Genomic DNA, 26669 nt, shown 5'->3' on the forward strand with positions numbered 1-26669 from the left:
TTCATCGAGAATTTCAACGGCGCCGCGGTTCTCCGATCTTTTACGAAATTCTGGTCCAGGCGCTGCGAGCGGGGCGAGACGCCTCCTGATTATTTCGAGTTTTATTATACAGTAAACGGTGAACTCTATCGATACGTTAAGTTGTCGTTCATCGACAGACGTTACGTAAGCCTGTGTCAAAATCACGCCGATCTTTGACTACATGTACATATGTCCGGCACAGAACCGGACATGTTCCCGTACCCTGTTCTGGGTGAATTTCAATCACTGAAAGAATAAACGACGTGTCATTGTACAAACTTACGTGCTGCAAAAATAAGCGAAATTCAATTATTTAATCGAAGTGCATCGAGAATTTGAATCGAGTGACCGATGGCGGATTCTAGAATGGCGCGGTACTAAACGAACCGTGGCTCGCGAAACACGACTTCCGGAATGTTCAAATTGCACACAAGCAAGTGCACCTAGTGCACTTTTTCCATACGGTGAATGATGTGCTTAATTGAAAATTAAAAAGTGAACATGTTTAATTGAAAATTAATTGCTTTAAATTTCAGTTTCACTACGACACGCAGCTTCTCCACCCCCCTGTGTCCCTTTCCTAATTGTGCGGCAATACTCGACCGGCGCATCGCAGCATTCAATGTCAGATAATTAAAAGACATATACATGAAGCGAACAGAAGTGGATGAGTTATACGATGCAGGAAATTCAGAAGAAGCATCGGTAGATGTTGGAAGGAATCAGCTCGACGTTACAACGCGTGGCGCAACTACTTTTTCTCTCTTCTTCTCGACCGTTACATTCCAAATTTTGAGTATCTGTTCCTGAGATCTGAAGAGTCGGTCGGTTCCGCTCCTCCATTACTTACCCGTTTAGCATACAGCACCGCGCGGTAATCGACGCTATCCGCATGCATCTGTCTATCCGATCAACCGATCCATCTTTCTATCCACCTTGACTGGACCTCCGTACCTACGCAGCTCAGCGACTCTTACGCAATGCAACCGGCCGGTCCATCCGCGCACAGAGAGCAGCCTCCGCACAGAAATGCACACAATTGAAGGAGACTCGACCTCACGAAGAGGGTTTCTCGGTTCCACCTTGTTCCACGGTTAGAAACGACCGCATCGAGAGAGCCTCCTGCCTCCTTACCTCCTTTCCGAGACCCGACAAGGCAAGGCAAGGATGTGCCCAAGGATGTGTGCGCGTCCGCCACACGCACGTACGCGGATTCAGAAATGTCTCCGCACACCCGTACACGCTCCACGTGCGTTCAACGTGTAACGCGTCTGTGTGTTTGCGTGTGTGCGCGCGTGTGTGTGTAGGTGGTTCTCTCCTATACCCGTCATAATATCACAGTGCTTCGCCAGGCTTGGGTAACCCTCCTCTCTCCTATCCTAAGCAGGCCTAACTCCTCACACCCATCGCGGCCCCCACAGCCGGCGGCGGGAGCGGCGGCGACGCCGGCGACGTCGACGGTAGGACGGGTGTGTTGGCGCCCCTCGGCTCTCGCTCATTCCCTCTCCCTCTCCCTCCCTCTCTATCTCTATCTCGCCGCTGTCCCACTCTCCCCAGAGGCCCCCGGCTCCCGGCCCGTTGCGCCGCTCCTACGCCCCCTTCCCCCTTTCCGCCCCCACCTCCTACCACCCCCTCGTCCTCGCCGTCATACCGGCGGCCCCTCGTAGTGTTCTGACGGTGACAGACCCTACCTTACCGCCGCCGCCGTCGCCTCCGCCTCCAACGCCGCGGGGGTCCGATGGGGGAGAGTGACGCTCGGCCTGAGGGAATGGGAAGGGGGAAACGCGGTGGCGGCGGCAGGGGGGGAGGGGAGGGACCGCGGTGCGGCAGGAGAACTAAAGGGGGCGAGTGGTGAGGAGAGGAGCGAAGCGCGGAGAGGAGAGGAGAGGAGAGGAGAGTAACAGGGAGGGGGATTCTCGTCGTCGCGTCGCCAGCCGACAGTTTGCCGCGAGCGCTCTGAACGTGAGGACGTTCTGCGACGCTCCCGAGAGACACGTACATACATATATATATATATATAAACGTATATGTATAGATATACATATACATATATACACACGAAAAGAGAGAAGAGAGAGAGAGAGAGAGATATACAAAGAAGATAGAGAAACTACGACACATCGACGAGAACGAGAAATACGAGAGCATCGTTGTATTACATTCGAAAAACATACCCTTGTGAATTGTCGGTTATTTCTTGCTTGTGGTTTTTTTTTTCTTTGGTTGTTACTTGCGAACGTCTTTCGTTATCGCATCCTCGTGTCTGTACGAACGTAAATATACACACGGACACTCAATCGTACACGTATACAGATATATGCGAAGAGACGCAGACGGTGTACGGAACAGAGGATTTTGACCGATTGCAGAGCGCTGCTTCGCGAAATATTACACGCGTACAATCGGCGATATTAATTTATAGTGCTGATCGGTTTTTAATATTTTTCACCTTTGAAAAGTGTCGATTGAAATATATTATTACCGTGAAGGTGTGCTTGTTTGACTTTGAAACTGAAGAACAAAGTGAGTTGCGTTTCGATTGATACGTAATTACGACCGTTCACGTGGACGAAACGCGAGGATGACGCGTGCGACCGAATTCAGGGTGCAAGGCTTCTGAGACTACGAATGCAAGTGCTGGAGGAGTATTTTCTTATCGAGATAAACGTACGCTAAGTACTTTGTATGTATATTGTATATAATTGTGTTGATTACATTTTAAAAGTGACGAGACGGTGATACGTTGAAGGAAATTGAACGAACAAAAACAAACTATGACAAATTGAAAGATATTTTGTTTGACAGTTGTTTGTTCGTTGTGATAATCGAGAAATAATATAACCGCGTAACTTGATGGATGCGGAAAAAAAGTGCGGGAGGTAAAATCACATCGAATCGCTGATTAATTTTTTCAACTTTTTTTCTAATCAAACTTTGTCGAAAGTGAAAAACAATTCGAAGGAATAATTCGATGATAATAACAGCAGCGACGGATATTTGGAGTCGAGAAAAGGAAGCCCCTCAATTTGAAAAAACCGAGCTCACGTCGCGGGTTCAAAAACTGGCGCAACAATTGTGTGAGGCACGCCGGTTTAAAACCATGTGCTAAGACGGCTGACGTTTGTTTTGCTCCTGACACGAGAGAGACGGACGTACAGAGAAGAAGAGAGAGAGAGAGAGAGAGAGAGACAGAGAGGGAGATATATATATATATATACAGAAAGAGAGGAACGGGGAGATCAACAGAAAGAGAAAGAGAAAAAGAGAGAGAGAGAGAGAGAGAGAGAAGCGAGGCACGCGAAGCCGCGATTGGCTCTAAGCGAGAATTACGCGCAGCACGGTTTAACGAATTATAACGATTTGAAAAATGTCCGCGAAACGAAAGGCGACAGCTATAATGCAGCATCATAAGGTAAGAAAAACTTGCATTCCTACATTTTATCCCTATTTATACATATCGTTTTCTCGTCGCGTCGATGCAGTAATTCCCAATTATCGCAAATGGCAGTTTTTTGGGATTTATTTGCAATTTTCGAAGTGAATATTTGTACAGAAAAACGTGATCGTCGAAAAAATAGATGGAAATTTGTAATTTTCAAACGTTTCAACCCAACGTTATTTGTCTTCTGTGAGATGATTAATTTCACTTTCGTTGGATGGTATTATTCGATCATTACAAAGTTTCGATCCATCACGCTTGATCAAAGGCTCGGATTTTCACTTCCCCTGATTTCTGAGTATATGAAAAGAAAGGAATGCACAGATCGGTGCAATATTCAGTCTTACATTCGTCATTTCCTGCTCTTGGATATCTCGCAAAGTTTCATTTACTCGTCAAGATCTTACTATCACAGTTTGCGATAAATGTTGATCGATCGAAGCTCTGGTTGAATATTACTTGTATGCACATATGTACTTATTATACACGGAGTGAAAATATACCGTCAATTTAAGGCTGCAAGAGCGCCCCGTCTGCAATACGAATGTAAACTTTTGACTCGTGACTTTTGATCTGATGTTGCTTTTTATACCAGCCAGATACAGTAGCAGTTAACGGATCTACGTACATACGTGACATACGTAAAACGTATGATTAAACGCTGTTCGGAATGAACGAGCTTCGAAACTTCAGTTTAAATATCAGGATCCATCGTAGGATCGTCCGGATGCAAATATAAGCCTTTGACACGCGTACGTCTCGGCAATGTGACAAACTCGGGTGTTTTTCTAATACGTAAACGATGCGTACAATTTTTTAATAATTTATACATACTTATATACGTATATATATACATGTGTGTACATATACCCATATTACGTGCACCTGCCGAGTCGGACGGCTGCCGGTGCAGGCGAACCTTTTAATCTTCCAGGCAAACAAACAGCTGACTTTAAAGCGTGCGGTTTGCGTGTGGTGGGGAAAGAATCGCGTTCCACGGATCGAAGGGGCAGAGAAAGGAGTGGAATATAAAGAGAGCGCGAGGAAGGGAGGGAGGGAGACTCACGCGACGAAGATAATCGTCGCCGGTTTATTTAAAAAATTGAAAAGTTTTTGGGATTTTTAACAAGAAGAAAGAACGGAAAATAGGTGTATACCTGTAGAATAAAGAAACTGCGAACGAATATCGCGTATACGTGTAACGTAACATTTTACATGTATTATAAATATAGGTATTTAATTTTTGCAAGGATGAATAAGGAAAAAAAAAGTCCGAAGCTATCTGTTTCATGCAATCCAAGTAACTTCCTTTGACTCTTGTAATTATTTTATTTATGTACGAGGCTTGGAATCTTATGTAAAGTTACTCGTAATCAGTTTGATTCGAATATCGTTCGAGGAAAAATAATAACATCGCGATGCATCGTTACGCGTCATTGAGATTTGCAATAATTATCTACAATGGTTTTCAAAAAGAACTACTGATACTACGAATGAAATGAATATTTTTAGATGGAAAACACGAAAAAAAAATAAATGAATAAAAATCTCAAATGCGCACACATCCGATAGTGGATTTTTTAAAACTCATCGTTAATTTCATAATTCATTGCAATTACCTTACAAGAAATTTCCCTACCGTCTATATTGTCGGAAATTTATATTTATTTTGAAGTTGTTATCTGCGGTTTGAATCTCTGTACGGATTTGTATCCAATTTTTCATACTGACAATAATTATTCACAGATTCGTTAGCATCGGATCTAGTTGTAAGGTGAAAGATAAAGCTGCTTCACGATCGGTTGTTCGACATATATGATCTATGCGATGTCATCGGGTGGCTCAGGCTCTCCGCCTTCGATAATGAGTTTGGAAAATTTACTTATTTACTCAGTCGCAACGATTTATACACACTATCGTAAACATGCTGCGTATCCCACAAGGCATTTCCCCACTGATTAAAGCGATTTTCAGTGATTTTTCAATAAATTACAACTACTTTTCTTTCTTTCTTCAACGTTTATCACATGTTCATAATTATCAGTGATCAGCAGTGATTTACAATTCTTCCAATTTCGGTCATCCCGATTGATTTCTCGTTACTACCAAGAACATTCCAGTTATCGTCAATTTCTTCTTGATTTACAATTTCTTTTAAAGCTGTTGAAATTTATGACTTCCTCGAGTGAATCGTCCCTCGAATTTGAAAATTTTTCGTCTTCCTCCTTTCTCTTCGCACGTTTTTATCGCTCGATCCAGCGGCAGCCGTCAGATAAGGAGATAAAGAAATGGACCCAACTATCCGTCTGTCGGCCGGTCATTCGTTGGTGCAGTTCCTGCCGTAAAATTTAGGGGACGGTTACCTGATTTTTCTATTTATACAAACCGGCCCGATTCTACCACGTTAATCCTGCCTGCAGAGTAGGCGTCGTAGCAGGCCAACAATTCTCGGATGGCTGTCTCCCAAGACTGTTCAATCATCGCCGAAGTGTCGAAGGTGCGGACTCTTTGAACCATTGTCCGATTTAGCACGCGCACTCTACAGCGCTTATTATTTTTTCGTTTTTTCGAAACTTTATCACTTGTCACGCAGCGAAATGACGACGGAAGTAATTGGGTACAATGTTTTTGGGTTAGGTAAATATTCTGAATATTAGGAAAACCGAAACGAGCAAATAATTAATGAAACGTACGATAAAGTGATTTATTAGTCTGTTTTACGGACTGATAAAAAAAATAGTCCATAGAACAGACCGATCGCTGAAATCTGACGCTATGAAACATGCGACGAGGCTGAAGTTAGTAACGTCAACGTGACGAAACGTCAGAGGAAAAATCGTTACTGTGCAATATCTGAACGACTTTCAAGGATTTGGCTTTTAGCAATATGAATACGTTTTGTTTATCAGGGTTCATCAAACTTCAGACGATCCTAAAGGTGCGAAGTACCAAAAAAATTACCAGTCCCAAAAAACACGGAGCTCCAACTCTTACACCGCTGTTTCACTGTAACGCAAACTATAGAAAATATCAGAGCAAGTCCTCAGACCGCGTTAGAAGAACGTGGGAAAAAAATCGACTTATCGTCTTTAAGATTGTAACGAACTGTATGAGTGTATAACAATAGTCAGAGTGTGAGGAAAATTAATTAGACGACTGCGAAGCTGGCAGTGCTTTGTCGACTCACAGCTGTTCCGGTCAAGATTAATCGTCTCAGCTCGCGTTTCTTCCGTTCGTACGTGTCATCCGGTCAACGTGCACTTATAGGACATTCCGTGCCGGCTGGATGCCTTATACCTCCGATCCTTTCTTCGGGGTGGCCGTTCAAGTGGTTGAAATTTTCCGGTAAACTTGGAAATTACTGGAAATTTTTAAATAACGAATAAAGCAGGGACGTTCTAGGAAATTTTAGTTACTTAGAAGAGGCGAAGAATGTTCTGAGAGTTTTTGTAAAGTCTTAAGAGAGACGTATACGCTGATGCATGCTGGTCTGATCATGGAATTATAATAATCTTAAATAGCAAACTGAATACTACGATTTTTTTTAAGTAGGGAGAAAATATTTGAATCTTCGTTTTGGAAAATCTGGTAAATTATAACCGGAATATTGAATAAAAATTGATATTCACGTCTATAAAACGAAACTTTTTCCGCAAAAAATCAATCCATCTTCATAGTTCACATTTCATTTCAGGTTACGATTACAATCAATTCAATACTCAATACTTCAGATTCTTATAAACGCTGTAGATTCTTAACAGATTTGAGAATAAATTGAGTAATATTTTCAACAAATTTTCGAAATCGACTTCGACATTGGGTAATTTAAAACATTGATCATTTTTGCCCACAGCACAATCCGCTGTATTGTTGTGCATAGGTACGTTAATAAAATACATGCAGCAAAAATACATCTACACCGTAATAAATTCGCTCTTCACCGCGATTTTATTTCTTCATCGCCTATTCATCTCTCCACCTTCGGCTACCTACGTATGAAATTTGTAAATTTGTTTAATCCGCTCTCGTTGCAGACCGAGTTAGAAAAAAGAATTTACGAGTATCCCGCTCTCCGTACGCATACATGTACATATAACCGTGTTGTATACAACGGACCTGACGTTAATTACATTCTTACGAGTATTAAATCGTCCCGATAACGGTCCCCGGATCTCCACTTCTCTCTCTTCCTCTCCGCGCCTCCGTGTTGAAAGCTCGCGTTAGATTTGAATCGATCTAATCGGATTCGAACCGCGAAAGTTGATGCCGAAGTTGAGGTAGGTCTGGGTTAGAGTTTATACGTGCTCCGTTCGGCCCCCTGCCCTCGTTCATCGCGGCTGCGTCTCTCGATCTCCCTTTCTCTCTCTCTCTCTCCCTCTCTCTCGCTCTTTCGCATCGACGTTTGTCCGTCCTTTTCCACCTTTCGCATCGTGCTTGCGCTCCCGCGAACTCTGTCAACAGGTTACATTTTTCCCTGCATCCTTTGCTCCTTCGGTCTCGTCTCATTTCTCTTCCTCCTCGTCTTTATTCGTGCACCTGATTTACGGGGAGGGGATTCAACGGTCGGAATTTAAACTATACTATATCAACGAATTATTCGTAGGGTTAACCCTAGAACGGTAACGGCGGGGTGAAAAAACACCTCACGCAAATTTAAATTTTCCGCTGCAAGAGGACAGCTTACGTTTTCGCGTTTCGCTTTGTAATTTTTTACCACTTTTTTTGAATTTGTGCAAAAAGTTTTTCGACCCGCGTGATTCTTTATTAAAAAAACGAAGAAAATTTTGCATTCGCTGTACGCAATATCGTTAACCGAGTTTTTCATCGAGCTTGGATCGATCAAAACAGCACTCCAGTTTGAAACGTAACTGTATCTTTCATGATTTTTGTCACGTTTTTTTTTTTTTCCCCAATCAGGTGGCGTAAAATTACTAATCTACAGCGTGTTCTCATTTGAAAAATTGCAAAACGACAGTTGTCTTCAATTTTTATTGTTACGTTACTATTATGATCAACTGCAAAAATCACTCGCGTGTGTCAAAGTGTCGCAAGGCAAAAATTTTTACCAAGCCTATAATACAACTTGTACAATACTAAACAAAATGAAAGTGTTCCAAAGTTTACAAACGCATACACAAACACACACACACCCAATATCTACCAAAAAACCAGTCATTCGGCTCGCAGTTCCCAAACGAGTTCGCGATAAAACGAGGGTGGCTTTGTGAGGAATACAAACCAACGCACGTTAAAGAGGGGGTGGGGGAGGGGCAAGGCGATGCGACGAGGTCTGGGGTGGACAGCGTCGAGGGTTCGGGAACACCACCCTAGCCCACAACGACCGACCGTTTTCCTGGACTAAACTAAGGCCTAGTATGGATTTCCCATAAGGCCGCAGGTATACTCCTGTGTCTGAAACTACGGGGTGTAATGGCCGATCCGCGTGCGCCGGATGACCAGTCGCTACTGCTAAGGTTTGTACCTGAACCAGGCTCGGGAATATATGTATACGATATGTAGGTATATAGGTGTATGTACCTAATACGTGACGCATCTAAACGCTACCGTGTACTATACACAGTTCTGACTATCTTTTGTGCGCGCGTATTAAAGTGGAAAATTGACCGTGGAGAGAGAGATGATGTACGTTGAAAAAAAGAGCTGAAAAGTGATTCTTTGTTTAATGTACGTTGAAAAAAAAAGTCAATTTTTCAGCTCTTTTTTCCAATTGTAATTGGCGATGCGTTGGTGTGGAGCGTGGAATATATTGGGAACTATAGCGCTCGACATCTGAGCATCGGCTGACTTGGACTGTATAATTGTTTACGTGCAAATTTACAAATTTCTCGCAATGAAAGTGTCATTTTATATTTTAATATGACAAAAAAAAAAAAATGAATTCTTATAAAAATACACTTGTCTACATTTGTTTATGTAAAGCGTTACCTACTCACGCTAATTCATGTTTTCACCGCTAAGTTTTCAGCGATCACTTATCGAAGTATGCATTGTAACACGTAGGATAATAGAAATCATCGAAATCTCAAAATCGATCTTTGTATCGATTCTCCAAACTTCGATTTTCAAGAGAATCGATTTCCATAGGCTGGAAACGATTCTTTGACTTGCTTCCGAGTTGCGGGTTTCGGGTTCTGAGACAACAACGCAATGAAAAATTTTATTATACCGAGATGCGTGAAAATATTCGACCGCGAGAACGCCTAACTTAAATCGGCCAAAATTTGCGACCCGACCAAGACTGTTATAATTTTAGATTTAACATTTGCACCTTACATACTTAATGACGATAATCCGAAAAATCATTGTACTACTGATTGTGAGAAAGACTCGAGATAGAAAACAATGTCGCAGGGTGATTTCGCAAAGTGGATTCGATCTTACCTCGTTCGTTCGATGAATTCAATTAAAAGAAAACCAAATTCACATGTCTTTTAGATCATCGAGATAAATAAACGTTATTAGTTTATGTGGACGGCATTTACCGCGCACATGTATTATTTCGCTCTATCCATACATAATAGTTATTATTGGATTAAATAGATGATCCAGGGCGCTGGGAAATCGCGCATCAGTTCCCTGCGATAACATCGCGTTATCACCTGTTGCGATGATAAAAAACATTACTGGAAGACGATACCTTCGTCGAAGCTATGTATCATAGTTTTAAACTTCATTAGGACTCGTATTTCCCTGCAGTGTGTAATATACAATGTATGGATGTATGTCCCTCATTTACTTTCGCCTGACTAATTTTCCTTCCACGTTATCTCGACGATGACGATTCTGTTGTTATTCGCGTTGACAAAAAAAAAAAAAAATCAGTTACGAGACAGTAATTAATTATTATTCATGAAATAAATATAACACGATTCAACGATTGTAAATAATTACACGTACTACCGAATATACTGGAAAATGTATGATTGAAAGAAATATCAGCTGATTAAAGGAATTCGAAGGCATAGATCAAATGATTTACACAATTCCATGTAATTGGTGAAAAGTAGCTTAAATGAAATTGATGAAAAATCGTCCGGAGGAATTAGTCAAATCAAAAAGTGAAATGAATCGGTGAAAAAAATATTGGCGCGTAAGTAGCGTGAAACGGGTTGCTTTGGAGCCGGCCTTCCTCCCGCGCATTAGATTTATCTATATCGCGACTGTATCTAGACAGGCGTGTGTGCGTTTGTATGCCAAAAAGGAGGCGTATGTGCGGCTATCTGGCATCGTCACTACGGGACGAATGGACGGATGGACGGACGGACATGCGAGAGGACCAACGGATACGGACGAAACGAACGAAGGCTGCTGCAGCCGATGATTCAGGGAGACATCCGTGTCAAGGTAGAACACGAGAGGCAGCGATCCACGAGGCTTGATCCTTTTGTCGCTGTAGAACGTGCATTCCACCTTTCTGTCGACACGGCATCGACGCCAGAGGCACTTGGGATTTTTTTCATTTTCTTGAGATTTATTTCTAGAAATTAATTGTGCTCGTTTTTGGAGTTTCTTCAGAGATGGAGTCACGAGTGACCTGCATACGTATAGGATAGAGGAAAGAAGGATTTATGAAAAGTCTGTATTGAAACAACATGATTTTTCGCAATTTTATACGGGATGGCTTGAAATTCGAAAGATCGTTGTGAAACAGAACTTATTCTTATGGATTTTATGAAAATTCAATACCTTGTTAAGTCATAGTCATCATAGAATTGAGAGCACTTGAATTGGTTTTTTTTTTTTTTTTTTTGTAGATAAAGTACAAAAAAATGCAACCGATGATGACTTAAAATTCCTTCTCGTTCAAACTCACCTAGGGAAACAAACGTTGCATTCGAAGTTAAAGTCTTGAACCCTGCGATGTTGTGGGTATGAAACTTTTATCTCCGATCGCACATGGAATAATGCGCATGAATACTGTGGAAAAAGTCGGATAGAAAAACAATTCCAAGGGGATACCAAATACTTAACTAGCAAGCATAATTACGCTTCGAATTTCTGGCAATGCGACGTGTCACTTTAGTGGAGAGCACAAAGTTCATGGATTTATTATCTTTCACGTTTACCTCGAGTGTCTGTCTACATGTATGGGCTCGACGCAATTTACCTGGCTAATCGTAAAGCACACACTTTGTAGGAATGTTGATGCACTAGCTGACAGAAGTGAGAGCTTAAACCTTATCGATTCCTTCGAATATTCTATAAAAATTAATCAGTTCTGAGCAATATACTTGATCAATATTACGTGTAACTGTAATTTGATTTGTAAGAATTAAATCGAATTTTCACTATTGACTGATCGAAAGGAGTCTAATATTTATAATAATTTTAATTGCAATTAAATTTCAATAAGGCTAAATTTTTTTTTAAATACTTGAGCAAGTCTGAGGCGAAAGATCTGAGCGGACGAGCAGGAAACCAGCAACGTATCGCGATTGAGGCAAACTCGATTAATTAATCAAAAGTGACAGAATTACACCTGCTAACGCGCGGAGAGCCAGACTGATCAAATAATTTTCTTGAATGACGCAAATTCCGCCCACGTGCAAACGTGTACGTACCTATATATTTGTATTATATACGGAAGTATGTAAAGAGGCTCGTCCCAGACCTCGGGTAACATTATTCCTTCCCACCTGCATCGAGACGAATCGATATTCAATTACATCATATCGTAATGACGATGTTTAAAAATTTACAGGTGCAAGTTACTCTCAAAGATGAATTACCCACGTGACGGCTGGTGGTTGAATCCGTCTCTGAATTACAGCGCGTAACTCGATCAAGCATGTTTGAAATTATTCAAGTAATTTCACGGAGAAGTTTATTCAAACCCGTGCAAGTAACGATTATTACACACTTTACTTGGCAGTAATTCTTCTTTTTTCTTTCCTATTTCGCACGTGACACAAAAACTCGGACGAACCAATTCTGTCGTGTTTTATTTTAGTTGCAATCGCTTTGCAATTTTTTTATCATACAATACATTTATAAATGAAAATTTTCCCGCGACTTTCTATCTGCGTTTTCGCAACGATTCTATGAAAATCGCTAAAAACAAATATGTTTGCTTAGATTGTAAAGCGTGTTTAATTTTTTTAAATATAAAGCTTGAATTCGGAAAGCGTCCGAATCGACGTGCAAAAAATGTCCCACAATTGGTTTTCGTAATACAACAAACGGCGTTTAAGAATACGGTGAAACCTTGTTCTCGTCAACTCCGACCATATTTTATCACACGCATGCCGATACACATATTGACAAGGGTAAATTCTATGACGTTGTTGAAATTGAATCAATTCCTGACTCGACGACAGGCACGTGTGTGGCTTTATACCTATGCGAGTGTGTAGCAGATACAGAGATGCGCACCGCATACCGAGATGACAGTGGCAGGGCAGCCACGCCGAGGCTTGCGGTGTCAATAATATATCGAGCTGTTAGTAGCATATAGAGGCGTCTCACCGTCAGCGACGAATACGAATCTTTCTCATACCGCATGCCGCATAGCGTGCTCGAGAGATAAAGAAAAAGATTTTTCTTTTAAACGCGCACCAAAGTTTCCGTAGAGCATCTCAAATACCTCACTAAAATATGAACATTTAATATCGATACTTAGAGGTAGCTATTTTATTTATTCCATTTTCGAGTTAAATAACACGTCAAAAAAATCGACAAATTTTTTAATTTTATTTTCACGCCAACGGCTTGACTTGTGAACTATCTAAATACGGATTCTTATCGGAAATTTTACGATCTGTGAAAAAGTACTGAGATAGAATTTTCCTAACTCTAACCGATTGAGAGATATTCAACATAAATCAATGTTTATAGGCGAATTTGAGATGCTCTGCCGAAATTTTGATGCCCGTTTAAAAAAGAAAAATATCTTTATTTAGAACACCCTAACCCTGCGCCACTTTCGTTTACTCGGAACTTGCAAAAATCATTTTAATCGGTCAGTTTGTTAAATGATCGTTGTGTCTTGTACATGCCTGTTATTGTACATTTAATTTCCTTCCACACGTCGCATCGTCATTGAGTATTATTTGTTTATTTTATTGGAGAATGTGAAATCACTCGGTGTTTTGAAGAAATTTTCTTTACATCCAGTTTATCATAAAGTAAAGATTGTATTTCAAGGTATCCACAAATCTTTAACCTCGCTGTTTCAAAGTGCGTGTTGAAACTTATTTGGGTTGTAAAAATATTCCGAAAAGTCGTATATGTTTAATTGACTAAAAAATTTCGACATACCAAGTGTTGACCTGTAAATATTAATTATATTCTCTGTGACAATAATTCTAAGATCGGTACCATGATGCAAAGATTTTTTTATTCCGTCAAATTGAACGCGAGTGAAAAATTGAAACGATTTGAAGACTTGAGGGGAAAAAAAAAAACAGAATTTAACAAAACTCCTTCTCCGCAAGATTCTTTACAGGAGCGTATTCGAGTGCGTCTTAAGTGAAAAACTGACGGGTTTTAACCACCGGTCTACAGGTTGATTGATATTGTTTGAAAATTTGAAAACCAGTTGTTTGTTTACAGCCATCGCTGAACTCCTCTCTCTCTCTCTCCCTCTCTCCCTCTCTACCTCTCCCTTTCTATCTCTCTCTCTCTCTCTCTCTCTTTTTCTCTCTCTCTCTCTCTCTCTCTCTCTCTCTCTCTCTCTACGATGACTGGACGAACGTATGATGTACGCGCGTGTATATCTGTATATCCGCGAACGTTGGTCGAGTGTACCTCTGGTGGGCGAGCGGTCGGGTCGGTCGGTTGGGCGGATGGACGATAGTTTATTCAGCGGATTATTGACGGGTGTTGCCAGTCCTACGGTCTGCACGGCGGTAAACTCGAAATAGCCCAGTCAACTCCGGCCAGTTTCAAAATCTATAAACCGCGGGTACCCAAATACAAGTCCGCGTTCATACCTGCCCGCCTGTCTTTGCCTCCTGCGCGTCTATCTAACGGGCCGATAGCAAATTATGATTTATTTACACGGAATTGGATGTACATTCGCTGTGATCGTGAAATTACTCGGAGCGTCATTAGCGGCGTGAAAATCTAGCGACACCTTCGACCGATTCGTACAGCGATGCGACAGTTATTTCAAAACTCTTCGAGTCAAATCAGGCGTGCGGAAACTTCGCCCAGAGGATAGGAAGTTACGTAGAGTCTGTTTAGAAACGGTGAAAAGATTGGAATTTTTTACTCTCTTTATCGCAAGTACATATCGTATCGGTGTAACTTTTGGATTGAAAAATTTGCGGTAACTGATCTTCGTAGCTGTTAAAATCGAGGATGCATTCGCTTGGACGTGAAATCAGTGATTTCAGTTTAGTAAAATTGATTTCCAATCATTTCTATTCGTGTCTACCGTATCGTGCGGGGTCGGCGTACATGTCCGACATTACCCCTGATTCCTAATGATTTCCGAGTGTTCCAAGCGATCTTCACTGAGTTATCGATCAGACGGAATGTCGGGAAATCATGCTCGAATATACGTACACGTAAAGAAGTAAAAAATTTCACATCCTACGGGTGTCGGGACAAAAAGAGAGGTTTATTCAAGTGAACACGTCGCCTAAAAGGAGGAGGATAACCGGCCAGCCAACCACGTTGACGCGTTATATACAAACTTGATAGGATTGAGCCTGTGTGGGTTCTTATAATTGCCGGCGAGCAGTCGCGGTGCAGCAGACCACTTCCGGTGCGCGTATCCGCCGCTGTAGATACCTTTTGCTAACTCAACGTGTAGATGCGTCCGTGTTTTCCACATGCATACACACCGACACGCGTTGTGCTATATATAATATATATGTATATATATATATATACTCGCGAACCTGGTATGAAATTATGATTATTATCATCGTCCTTTCAATGCAGAGAAATCAAACTGCTCGTACGTACATCTAATTGTAAGTGTAAAGCTCGCGAATCGTGTTCGAGGATAGCTGAATTACTTTCGATAAATATTCATTCCGAATTTTGTAGTGACTGGGAAAATGTTTGGAGAAGAAAGAAAATGATTTAGAAAATAGAAACGAAAACAAAAATGTGTTCAAATGTGCAAAATACCGTGATTGTTTTTTATTTCGGAGTTTATCGCTACGCCAGGTTTAGAAGCGAGCCAAAAGAATGTAAGAATAAAAGACCGGAAATTTTGTGGCCTGAAATAAAAATTATCTGTGGACTCTGTGGGTGAAAATGGCAGGACGTGGCTGTTTGTCAAATTGAAAATCATCGGTGTAATGAGGATTTTTGCGCACAATTGCCCAACGAATAGAATCACAACGCATAGATATTTAATCACGCTACTTCCATTTATTCGACATATTAATTTAACCTAATAACTCTATAATTATTTTGTAACTGCGTCGTGCTGCAGCTATTGCATCGACTGATTGAAGATTGAACAGAGATCGATTGCCCCACATTCGTTGTTTTTTCTTCCTCGTTTGCATATAAGTGAGTTGAACAATAAGTTGATACGAAGTGCTAAATTCACCTGAACAAACATTACAAAACCGCGGTCACAGTCCGCACGTCGTTCCGATGTACACGCGCAATGTTCATATCCTACACCGCACGTGTTCCATGTTCGCGAGATAGGGAGAAAGAGTATGTAAAATCGCAGCGAAATCGTACGCAGGTACAACCCTTGTTTTCTTACTTTGTCGCACCCTTCAAATCAAAAGTTAAGAAAAGAGATAATACCGTTTAAAAATCTCCAGCAATTTTTCCTCCGCGGGAATAATTGTAAACGCGAGTGAAACAACATTTTCACCGTGGTCGTCAAAATGAAATTAAAAAAATCAAAATAGGGTCGCAGGTTTGTAATGTAATTAAAATTTTGCGCCGAACAATATATATAAATTATTGTCATCTATTTGTCATTCTGTCAGAATTATATTTATCAATGCGGTATGGTGTACGGAAAAACTACTCTGCGCAATCGAGAATATTTTTATCTCCTTTGGCATCGGGATTAAAAGAAGAAAAAAAATAAAAAATTGGCGCGTCCGAAATTAGCAAAAATACTTTAAACATATCATTTCCGCGATTTTTCATCCCCAGTGATGAATTTGGGTTCATTGTATTAGTTTTTCCACGTCTCTGTAATATTTATAGTTTTTTTTACGAATTCTCGTGGGTTCTATAATACCCGTGGATATTTCATCGGGAACACGATGAAAGTGAATTTAGAATTGTAGAAAAATTGCGGAATTTTCAACAGATCGTTATACATTACACGTGAGAAGCTTGCAAATGATTGCGAGTGCGTAAACCGAGTTCTAATATTATAACTAAATTCCCTGCGGAGTCGTACGTTATGTAAACGTACATCGGGAAACAATGCTGCGTGTTGCCCGTAGTTTCGCAGAGAATCAATGCTTAATAGGTTTGCCATTGTCATTAATGCAACAAGTACTACTCGGCTTGGATAACACTTGTTCGTCTTTACTGTGCCGGTTCTCCACGATGCCATTTATACGAACTTATTCCTACACGTTACATAGGTATATATGTTTCTTAATGTATGGATGCGGCGTGGAAAAAGTGTGCAAATTGAACGCAGTCGGTACTTACTTCTTATTTATGGATTTCCAGATGCTCGTTCAACGCTTTCGGTGTAATTGAGTCACTACGTGATAATTTTATTGCGTTAAACCTACACATTTGTTTCAATTCCGTAATGTTCTGACCTTTCTTTACCGCTTTTTTTTTCTCGGAAAGCATAATATTATTAGCTCGTAGAGAATGAACAAAATATCGATGCTACGTCAACGAATAGCTTTTCACGTCAATGAAGCTTGCTCAGGTCATGTTAGTTAATTCATCGTCTAACCGAAATGAAAAATTTTTGTTGATAATTCAACGTTTAACCATATTTCTTCTGACGAAATTTCACCTATGATGTAACTGAAAAAAATATCAATAATTATAGCATCGTTTTCATCGCGGGTTTAATATTGCTTGAACTACAAGAAAATTTGGTATAAGTAGATGTTTAGCGTGATTAAAGTCAATGGTGATACGTTTTGTGGTTATAGCAACACCGCATCCATTTGTTTGGTTATAACAACATTTTTTTACCGCTAGAACTCTTCCTGCACTTATGACTTAACCCGTTCGCTTTTTTACGATTTTCACGAGTCACACTGCACATTAAATAATTGTCAAATATATGAAAAAGGGGTAACATTTTCTGACAAATCGATTGCCCCTATTTATTTTGTAGAATTATTTTCACATTGCGAGAAAAATGCAAATTTCGAAGAAAAAAAAACTCAATTTCTGAAACATGTATAAAACATCTTAAAATTGTCCAAAAAGCGTGTCTGTTTTTTCTACACAAATAAAGGTATTTTGAGTAAAACTTCAGCTGACACCTTCAGCTAATATAACATTGCTTTCACCTTGGGATCGCTGAAAAACCCAACCGAAAATCTACTTGCTATAACGAAGAAATATAATGTTTTTGCTTGAATTTTTTTTTTTTTTTGGGCATTCACTCGAGTGTTTTTTACAAGAAAAAAAAGGTTGCAACAATAATTTTTAATTTTAATCAAGGTACCAGCTAAATGTTAAATTGAACGGGTTAACGTAGCTGCATGTTTGCATCGGTCCTCACTTTTTCTCGGACAAGATTTCGAGACCACGTGTCTCTGTACGAGCTTATTTAAAATTTTGATAACATTTGACCTCCAGCATGGCGTTTTAACCTGGAGGAAGGGTTGGATTTGAAATTCAAGCTGCGTTGCTGCATACGACGAAAGAAGTCTCCGAGGCTAGGCTTCGTATCTGAATTATACCGCTCTACACGACGTTAGAAAAGTAGATAGTTTATGCAAGCTAGTTTCAGGCAGGTATATATCAGGCCGGATAAACTTTGATTTTATTTCTCCATTTCTTTTTCTTCATTGTTTCGTCCAACGGCAGCTTGTGAAGTCCGTATAATGAACAACCGTTTGAGTTTTGCACGTATATTGTCTGATGACTTTATAGTCTCGCACTTCTTATCGCCTAATTCGATTTCATTCAGTCAAGAAATTCTCACCGAAACTTCAAGCTTTGTTTGTCAGTAGCAGAAGCTTCTCTCCTGATGATTCTAATTGAAATCTGGATTGATGAGCTCTCTAACTTTGAACGTTTAGACCCCGATCTCTCTCTCTCTCTCTCTCTCTCTCTCTCTCTCTCTCTCTCTCTCTCTCTCTCTCTCTCTCTCTCGTCGACGAATGATCCGGAAACGAGTTACAAAACCACCGAACCTTCGCTCACGCTGGGTCAAGAATGGCGGAGGTCCCAAGCTTGGAATAAAAGCAGACAAGGGTTGGGTAAAAAGGAAGTTTAACAATAAGTCAGGACGTAGGTACAAGATAATCTAGGATTTGGCAACCGCACTTTTGCTCGCTGTATCTTCTCGTTCCCGTTCAGTTGCTGCCTGCGCCTGCCTGCCCGCCTAGCAACCAAAAACTTGAAACCTTCCGCCTGCCAATTCTCCACTAACCGGACTCCCGCCATCGCGTGGTTATTAAGCTCCAAGGAGTCTTACTCGCGCGGTGCAGCGAGTCCTTACGGCGGTTGGGGCGAAGAGGGCTTGCGGAAAAAGAACGCCGGCGAGCAAATGGGACTTACGAAAAGTTTCTGGCAGAGAAATTTCTCCGCTGCTTTTACTCCTCTTCTTACAGTGACCTCTGCCCGAAGGGAGAAACTGGATCCTCTCGCATCCTCCGCGGTTCGTTTATAGATGTAACTCGGGTGCATGTGTGTGTGTGTGTGTGTGTGTGTGTGTGTGTGGGTATGTATATTGTACACGGTATAATAACAACTTCTCTCGAAAGATGCCAGACAAGTCGCAAGTGCGCGAGCGGGAACGGTGGCAAAATAATTACCGTTAATTGAAATCTTAGTGGCGCTCGTCCAACGCGCCATGGCCTCTCGACTACGTCGACGACGACGTCGACGATGCTAACCGCTCGACGTCTACTTGCGCACTCACCGGCTCGGCTTAATGGAACTACAGATTGTTACACAACTTTCCAGGACCCCGGGTTCAGCCTTTGCCGGTAACGCGACTGCCCTCGATGATATACTAGAATTCGGCTTAACGGATCTTTTCACCGACTATCTTTGGTCCCGTTACCCATCTTTCGCTCGGACACGGACAGGACCTGCATCGTCTGCCATGCGGGAACCACTTCGAGATCAACGTTGGAATGGTGGAGATTTTTTATTTTTTTTTTTGACGTATTAAACTCTTGACCCTCATTTAGATTTGCAGAATTGTTTTCATGATATCCGAAAGCTTGGGTATACAATCACTCGGGACGTTCGAAAATTTGGTGAAAGTCAGTTCCGAAGTACTCGGTTTTCAAAACTTGTCGTAATCTCATTTTAACAATACACGAAATTTCTTTCGCCGAAATGACTTGATTTGGTGATTTAAAGGCCCAAATTCATCGTCAAGATTGAAGACAAAAATATTGAGTGAACGTTACTACGGTGTTATAAATTGAGGCACCCAAATTTTCTTGACGACCTCGATGAAAATTTGCTGGTCATTAACTTACAAGAAATCTGTGAGAAAATTTTTGACAGCGAAAGATCTAAGAACATTCTATTGCGTCACGTTATTCGTGTCACAGATTTTCCCCAATCAGGGAGCCAATTTTGATGTATAATTTTGTCAAATTTTTATTTGAGATCGCGGTTTGAAACGGTCGATGCGTGCTCTCCTAATCCAGCGGTGTTTCGAGAGGGTCGCAAAGATAGAAAAATAGAAGAGGGGGCGTAAAATTGTCCCGGGGGCGTCATATCTTAGGCAGAATTAATTTCCTCCCGTCAAGAGAGCGTCGCGTCGCGTTTCATCGACCGCGAGGAGATGCGAGAGGCCTTCGAGCTGTGGTCCAATATCGGTTGGGTCAGATCGTCCCGCGTCCCACTTCGCGCAAGGATACGGTCCAACCTGCCAGCGGACTTTCTATCGCGGTTTCGACGCAAAAGGAAAAATTCATTTTCGCGCAATCCTTAACTTCTAGACTAAACAGCCTCGTCGCATCGCACGATTATTCCAAGTAACTCAAACTTTCGAATACGACGTTACAGTTGAATGGCAATTTGAACAATTCGCTATCAGCAGCTTATTTTTCCCTCGTAAAGATCTTCATTCCAAAGGAGAGCATAGAATTAATTTCAATGTTTGGCGTAACGTGCAAGAAATATTGCCGTCTTGTAAGTAAAAAATATTACGGCCGAAGAGCAAAATTGGCTAGATTTCAAAGTGGCATGATTGAGCTAAAAAAAAAAATGGTTGTAGGATATTGAAAATAAGAACAAGAAAATACCCTCAAGCTCGTAACCTGTTATATACTTTCGAATCAGCACAAGCTCATCATTCCACAACTTTTCATTGCTGTTTGGAAAAGCGCTTTAGGTACAGAAATGCTTTTGAAACATAGCGATGAGCGATAAATCGCCGCACTTTTCAAGAGATTGACAGATCGAAAATATGCAATGGAAAGTTTCTCTCGTTAGTCTTAAATCGATTTTGCGTATAAATAACACAGTATTTACTTGTTTTTTTAATACTTTGCAACGTTACCAGACTTGAAAATTGAGATGTAATAATCACGAATTACCGGACTATATTTTAACTCGCCTATATCATGATAGAAGCGTGTCTATCCGCGTCGATTTAACCTTTCCAGTTCTGTGAAATCGCAACTTTTATCATAGGGTCGATATCACCGCTCGCTATATAGGTATAATTATCACCGACGCGTTAATTCACGAGTCCGTGAATGCCCGATCCTCGGGGTAATTAGTAATCGCTAATCACTCGAGCAGGTGTCCATTTGGTATTAGCTCGTCAACTGCAGACGCAAATGGGGCTCAAACCCACGGCTATTCAACGATAGTAGGACGAACCGCGACGATGCCATTTTCTCCATTACTCCCTCAGGCCTGTATCTCGTCCCTTTTCCATATACCGTGTAACTATCATTTCGCCCCGCAACACCCTGGCAAATTACTAACCACGCATGAAAGTGCTTCGTTATCGCAACGGCATCCCGTCGTCTGCCCCGCAACATGCGTACCTATACGTGCTGCCGCACGAGCACGTGTAGTCTTAAAGATCGCGTAGGACATGACTTCGTTATCAAACCTATGAAATTAGGAATTTGTTTCCTTCGTCCAACAAGTTCGTTACTCCGTAAACACTCTGACACGTTTTTCTTACTCGTATCACCGCGTGTTTGTACCGCGATCGAGAATATCCGAACCCTTTTTCTACCGAGGTTCCTCTTCGGGGACTTTTGCAGCCGGAAAATGGCTGCATCTTCACACGATCTTCGAGTTTCGGTCCCGTCTGGAAGCCGTGGCAAATGGGATCGATAGCTAGCAGCAGGCCTCGAGTCAGCCTGTATCATGGATATCACGAGGGACGAACGAACGGAGGGTCACGTGACCGAGCGTACGGCCAACACTATCACGCCGTTGGATGGTGGTCAGAGGGCCCTGTGCGTTCCGCGCTATCATGGCTATTGGAACTTCGGACCGAATGTAAGCGACTTGCACACCACGTCGCTATTTGTGTAGGTACTCGTGTGACGCTCGCCGCGTACGACGCACGACGACCTCGCCTCGTGACGCAGACACGGTATACTTAACGGATGGAAACGGACGTGGAGACCACCGCGATGATAGTCCAGGTTAGGAACGAATCCGCGCAGGCGTTGGTGTTGAAATAAACGAGTTTTGCGAATCGCGAATTTTTCACGTCTTGGATAGTCTTGGAGACACATTCGGTGTCACTTTTTGCATTTGGGTTCAATCTGGAGTTAATGTCGACTATTTGCTCTAAGTCGATGCATTCTCTGAAGCAGTACAGTGAGGTGACGACGGTTATTATAATTCACAGTTTCACGTATCGATGTTTGTAATTTTCCATCGAAATCATGCCTCTAGTGACTGAGAAACATGAAACACGGTACGAACGAGAATAGAAAAGAGCAAATGAAGATTTCCAAATTTATCAAAATCTGGATTACTTGAAAGTTTAGTTCAACGAATTCCCAGACTACGCTATTTACTCTTGAACGTTTGGTCTCACTTCGTGCAAACTTTCATACCGTTTCATGTAAAGGTGGTAATATTCTTTTAAATGTAACTTTGAGTACATTATACTAATTTTCGTTGATTATGTTAGAAATTACGTGTGTGTTTTACTTGTTTCGAGTGGGCGTCTTACTCTAAACGCGTATGAAATATCTACCAATCCATAGAATATATTTGAAAATGCTCCAATGAATTTTAACCGTAGTATCGATGGTTTTAGAAATCGCAATTTTTCCGTCGGACTTGCCAGGGAATTTGGTGTAGATTTCTAAACGGACCTCTGCGATAATTATAAAATCATGATGTTCTTGCACGTAGTATACGTAGGTGATTGCACAACCATTATGAATAAAAACAAGATTCGAGTATATTTTTGCAAAAAGTCCTAACAATGGTCGGAACTTTCTTCTTGTCCCCCATGGGAATGCGCTGAGCTCACGTCAGTGGCAGCGAAGAGATTAGTCTAGCCCGTTCGCGTTCCCAGCCTCCCGCAGGGAGAGGCGGCGGGGTGGGTTTCATTCATTTTCACCCGTCCCTCTAACCCGCAGGCACAGTTCTTTAGTCTTTGCCTCGCCCTCTGGCGCCCTTCGCAATTTTCACCCATGAACCTACGCCGAGTCGACGCGCGTAACCCGCGAGTATACCTATAATGCATAAAGCACGCGCGCGCACACATCGGGTAGTCGTGGGGTAGGGCATGGCTGTTAAAGAATGTTTGACACGTAGAGCGAACGACGGCTGAAAAACAGGCCGAAGTAAACTTAGGAATCTCTGCGTAGTACGAAGATTCCCTTCGCGATCTTATTCAGGGGCTTCGAAATCTCGCCGTTTTCATCTTCTCATCTGTTCAGGAATCGCAAGGTTCCCGATAAAAAACTGGAAAGCTTGTGGCTTGGTCTTTAATGGCGATGATTGACGGTTCTACTGACCTGACCTTCCTCGTACATTGTGATCGATTCGTTGCAGTAAGGCGAAACGGTAATAACACAGAAATTGAAGTTAAATCCTCATCGGGAATCCTGATTATTCGGTCAACGACAAATCCCGAGCCTCTCATACCTTCAGGATGAATGGGAACCACGGAATCCGAAATGGAAGTTATTTGGTTACTTGATCCTCAAGTTATTTGGTGCAAATGAGACATTGCTGGAGATTTTTTCAACAGTTTTTTCTCCCAGCCTGATTGGGCATCTGATTTGTGTACAGTATCGTCGAGAACCGAAGGTATTATTCTTGAAATTGAGTAACAGCGCGAAACAAATTTTTTACAACCGTGTCATCTTGAGGTATACTCACAATTGAATAATCAAGAGTTTCAGATTTCACTTCCACACACGTCCTACAACCTCGAGTAGTCTTTCGAACTCCCGTTAGCAGAGATTTGGGTAAAGACACCTGTATCTGTTCGAAGCGTAATTGCCTTTCGATACCGTCACCGTGACCATAATAATTATTGCATATCGTAGACGCATTCCAGAGAATACTTCACTACTATACATGACGTGAGGTGCATCGTACACGGGGTACGGATACCCAAGTGTTGTAGGGAAAATGATATTCGTCACAAATATGTGTACGCTTATATATACATACATGCGCGTTATATTGCTCACCCCCAGAGCGTTTTATCCGTAAAGTAATATTGACGAAGCCATATGAGCAAACATCAGCTTTATGGATAGGGGAATGGCGAGAGAGTTTGGGAGAGGGTGGGAAACCCGTTGGCACCCCTCGTCGCCAATCTAGTATCTATACCCTCGATGCGTTTAATCATCTTCGTTATTTGCCGGGGAGGGGGGGTGGTGGTTGAAAGCTGGATATTCCTGCTTGACATATTGGCCTGATGAACAACACTCGGTTTTCTCCAATTCCAGCGTACAGCTCATTACGCAGTGATATGTTAGTCAGCTACCGAGTCTGAGCGTCTAACAATAAATATATATTACAGTAAAGTGAAATTGCAATGCAATTTTATTGCGATGTAGGTGTAGGTACCTACACGTTTCGGTTGCAAGATTCTTCGGCTTACGTATTTCATAATACCTGATTGTAAAGTTGAATGTAATTATAAACATTTTTTTGAAGATGGTGAATAATTTATTGTTACGTGCACGGCTGAAATATCGCGAGGATTGAATTAATGTTTCTTTTTGAACACATAGGCGCGAAAATCCTGTTGTTCGCAAAAGCTTTGGCGAGTGTGAAAGTCGACGAAGACTGAATTGTCCCAAAAAATTCTTCGCAGCTATCGGGGAAAAGTGTATTTGTAAATTCTCGATGACGCTTTGAACGTGTTTCAACGCAACTGGTTTCTCAACGAGCACTGAGTGCAAATCACACAGCTAACCCAACCTGATATAACCTGTCTTAGCATCGCACAATGGCAAAATAACGCCCACGTACACTCGTGAAGATGAATCGAAATAGCAAAGTTCTCGCGACACGTGCCAAGGTGCAACGTCGAGGATTTGCACAACGATTTCAAATTTGAACCGGGGATCACTCGGAGGTTTTTGGCGGGCGGTGACGGCAGTTGCAAAACCTTCGAGTGGCGAAGCGACGTAGAATCGAAACCACCTGTCCGCCGTCTTTCCGGTCCATCGTGATCGCGTCTGCGGTAGAAAACCCGTCTATAGATGATCAAATCCACATATCGCAACTGCGGAAAATTAGGACGACCCCTCGGGCTTGGCGGCCGTGTCGGAGCTTATGTTTTTTTATCACTCTTTTGTTATTGCGTCTCTCCTCTCTCTCGCTCTTTCTAGAAACGCTCTCCCTACTGTAAACGCTTCTAATTATATTCCTTTGTTCGAGTCCAACGCACCTTTTCCTCGGTCTCCCTCCGCAACTGTTTCGTCGTTCGTCCACCCGTACTTTCGTTCGTTCGTTCGTTCGTTCGTTCGTTCTCTTTAACTCGCCCCGCGAGGCTCCTTAGCGCGGTGGGGCCTGGCAGACGTCCAAATCGTCCAATTGCTTGTTAAATTAAATCTCAAATTAGTTAAATTTCCTGCCACTCGGTCGCCCCTCATTCCACCTTCGTCGATCAGCCACGTTGCAGGTCGTCGATGCCGGGAGGCCGTTCGGCTAGAAATTAAATAAATAATTACGATTCGTTAACATTGCATTGATTTCGAGCGATCTCTATCGATTTCTACCTTATTGTATATGAGATTTTAGTCGATTTCTTACTGTTACAAGTGTGTTGACTTATTTTTTGACACGATTGTAGGAAACTATTGGAAATCAACGAAAACAGATGATAAGACAGACGACAATTGAACGTTAATGAATCGAAACAATTTACATTTTACCGCAACTCTTGCAAGTATTTCCATGACTCTAGCAACGTTTGCCGTGCGATTCTCAATGATTTCAGTAATCTCGATGGATTCCTCGTGATATCTCAAAGAATATTTCAGTCACTCAAGTTCCTTCGTAATTTTCAATTGTTCTGCGAGTGTTGAATTTGTATCGAGTCCTTGAGCGAATGTCTCCTCGGTCGATTCGGAAGCTCGTTAATCCGGATGCGAAATTGGGTATCTTTTTCCTCCGCCTTTTATATCGCCACCACATTCGTATTATCTTAGCTCAGTGCAGCTGCACAGACTCGTCTCGTCGCGCGTTGTTCAAGGGGAGCGAAACGATCGACGAACTACAATCGATAGAAGTTCATTGAGTCTTGGCCTCAACGGTACGATATAAATCCGCTCATACTTCTTATACGAAATTATCGCACGCGCGCTTCGAGATCACCCTGGGTTATCTCTCTCCACGGTTCTCCTTCCCGCGGCCTCGGAGACGTCAGCTCATTCGCTTAACCCCTTTGCCCCGCTTCACGTGTGCCAGCGGTGCGTGACTTCGGCCCTTTGATCGGCGTCGTGGTCTCTCCTCGGGGTCGACATCTGCAGAGACGAGAAACCACCGAGAAGAGCAAGTAGGCGTCCCTGCTCTCACGTAGATCGCGCAGCCTGATTCCTCGTTGAAAGAGTTTGCGAGGACCCGCGGATCTTTGTACCTCTTTGTTCGTCTGTCGTACCAATAAACTTCAAGATTTGTTCACTTG

At 41.9% G+C, this 26669-nt stretch overlaps 1 protein-coding gene and 1 long non-coding RNA gene across 3 annotated transcripts in view; one reads left to right on the forward strand and one right to left on the reverse strand.

The window, feature by feature from the left end:
• The first annotated feature begins 1975 nt into the window (after positions 1 to 1975).
• The window catches only part of LOC107223489 (nucleolar protein 4-like), a 62987-nt gene continuing 38293 nt past the window's right edge, over positions 1976 to 26669 (forward strand). For both annotated transcript variants that reach the window (XM_046733778.1, XM_046733779.1), the window contains exon 1: positions 1976 to 3433. In XM_046733778.1, coding sequence (XP_046589734.1) covers positions 3389 to 3433 — 45 coding nt within the window. In that variant the 5' untranslated portion in view covers positions 1976 to 3388. The remainder of the gene's footprint in view (positions 3434 to 26669) is intronic.
• Positions 6452 to 26019, reverse strand: LOC124293326. Its single transcript, XR_006903258.1, has 3 exons — positions 25911 to 26019; positions 25431 to 25690; positions 6452 to 6821 (listed from the first exon to the last, which is right to left on the reverse strand). It is a non-coding gene; the product is annotated as an uncharacterized LOC124293326 (long non-coding RNA).

This window comes from Neodiprion lecontei, chromosome 3 (assembly GCF_021901455.1).
Source record: "Neodiprion lecontei isolate iyNeoLeco1 chromosome 3, iyNeoLeco1.1, whole genome shotgun sequence".
NCBI classification, from domain to species: domain Eukaryota; kingdom Metazoa; phylum Arthropoda; class Insecta; order Hymenoptera; family Diprionidae; genus Neodiprion; species Neodiprion lecontei.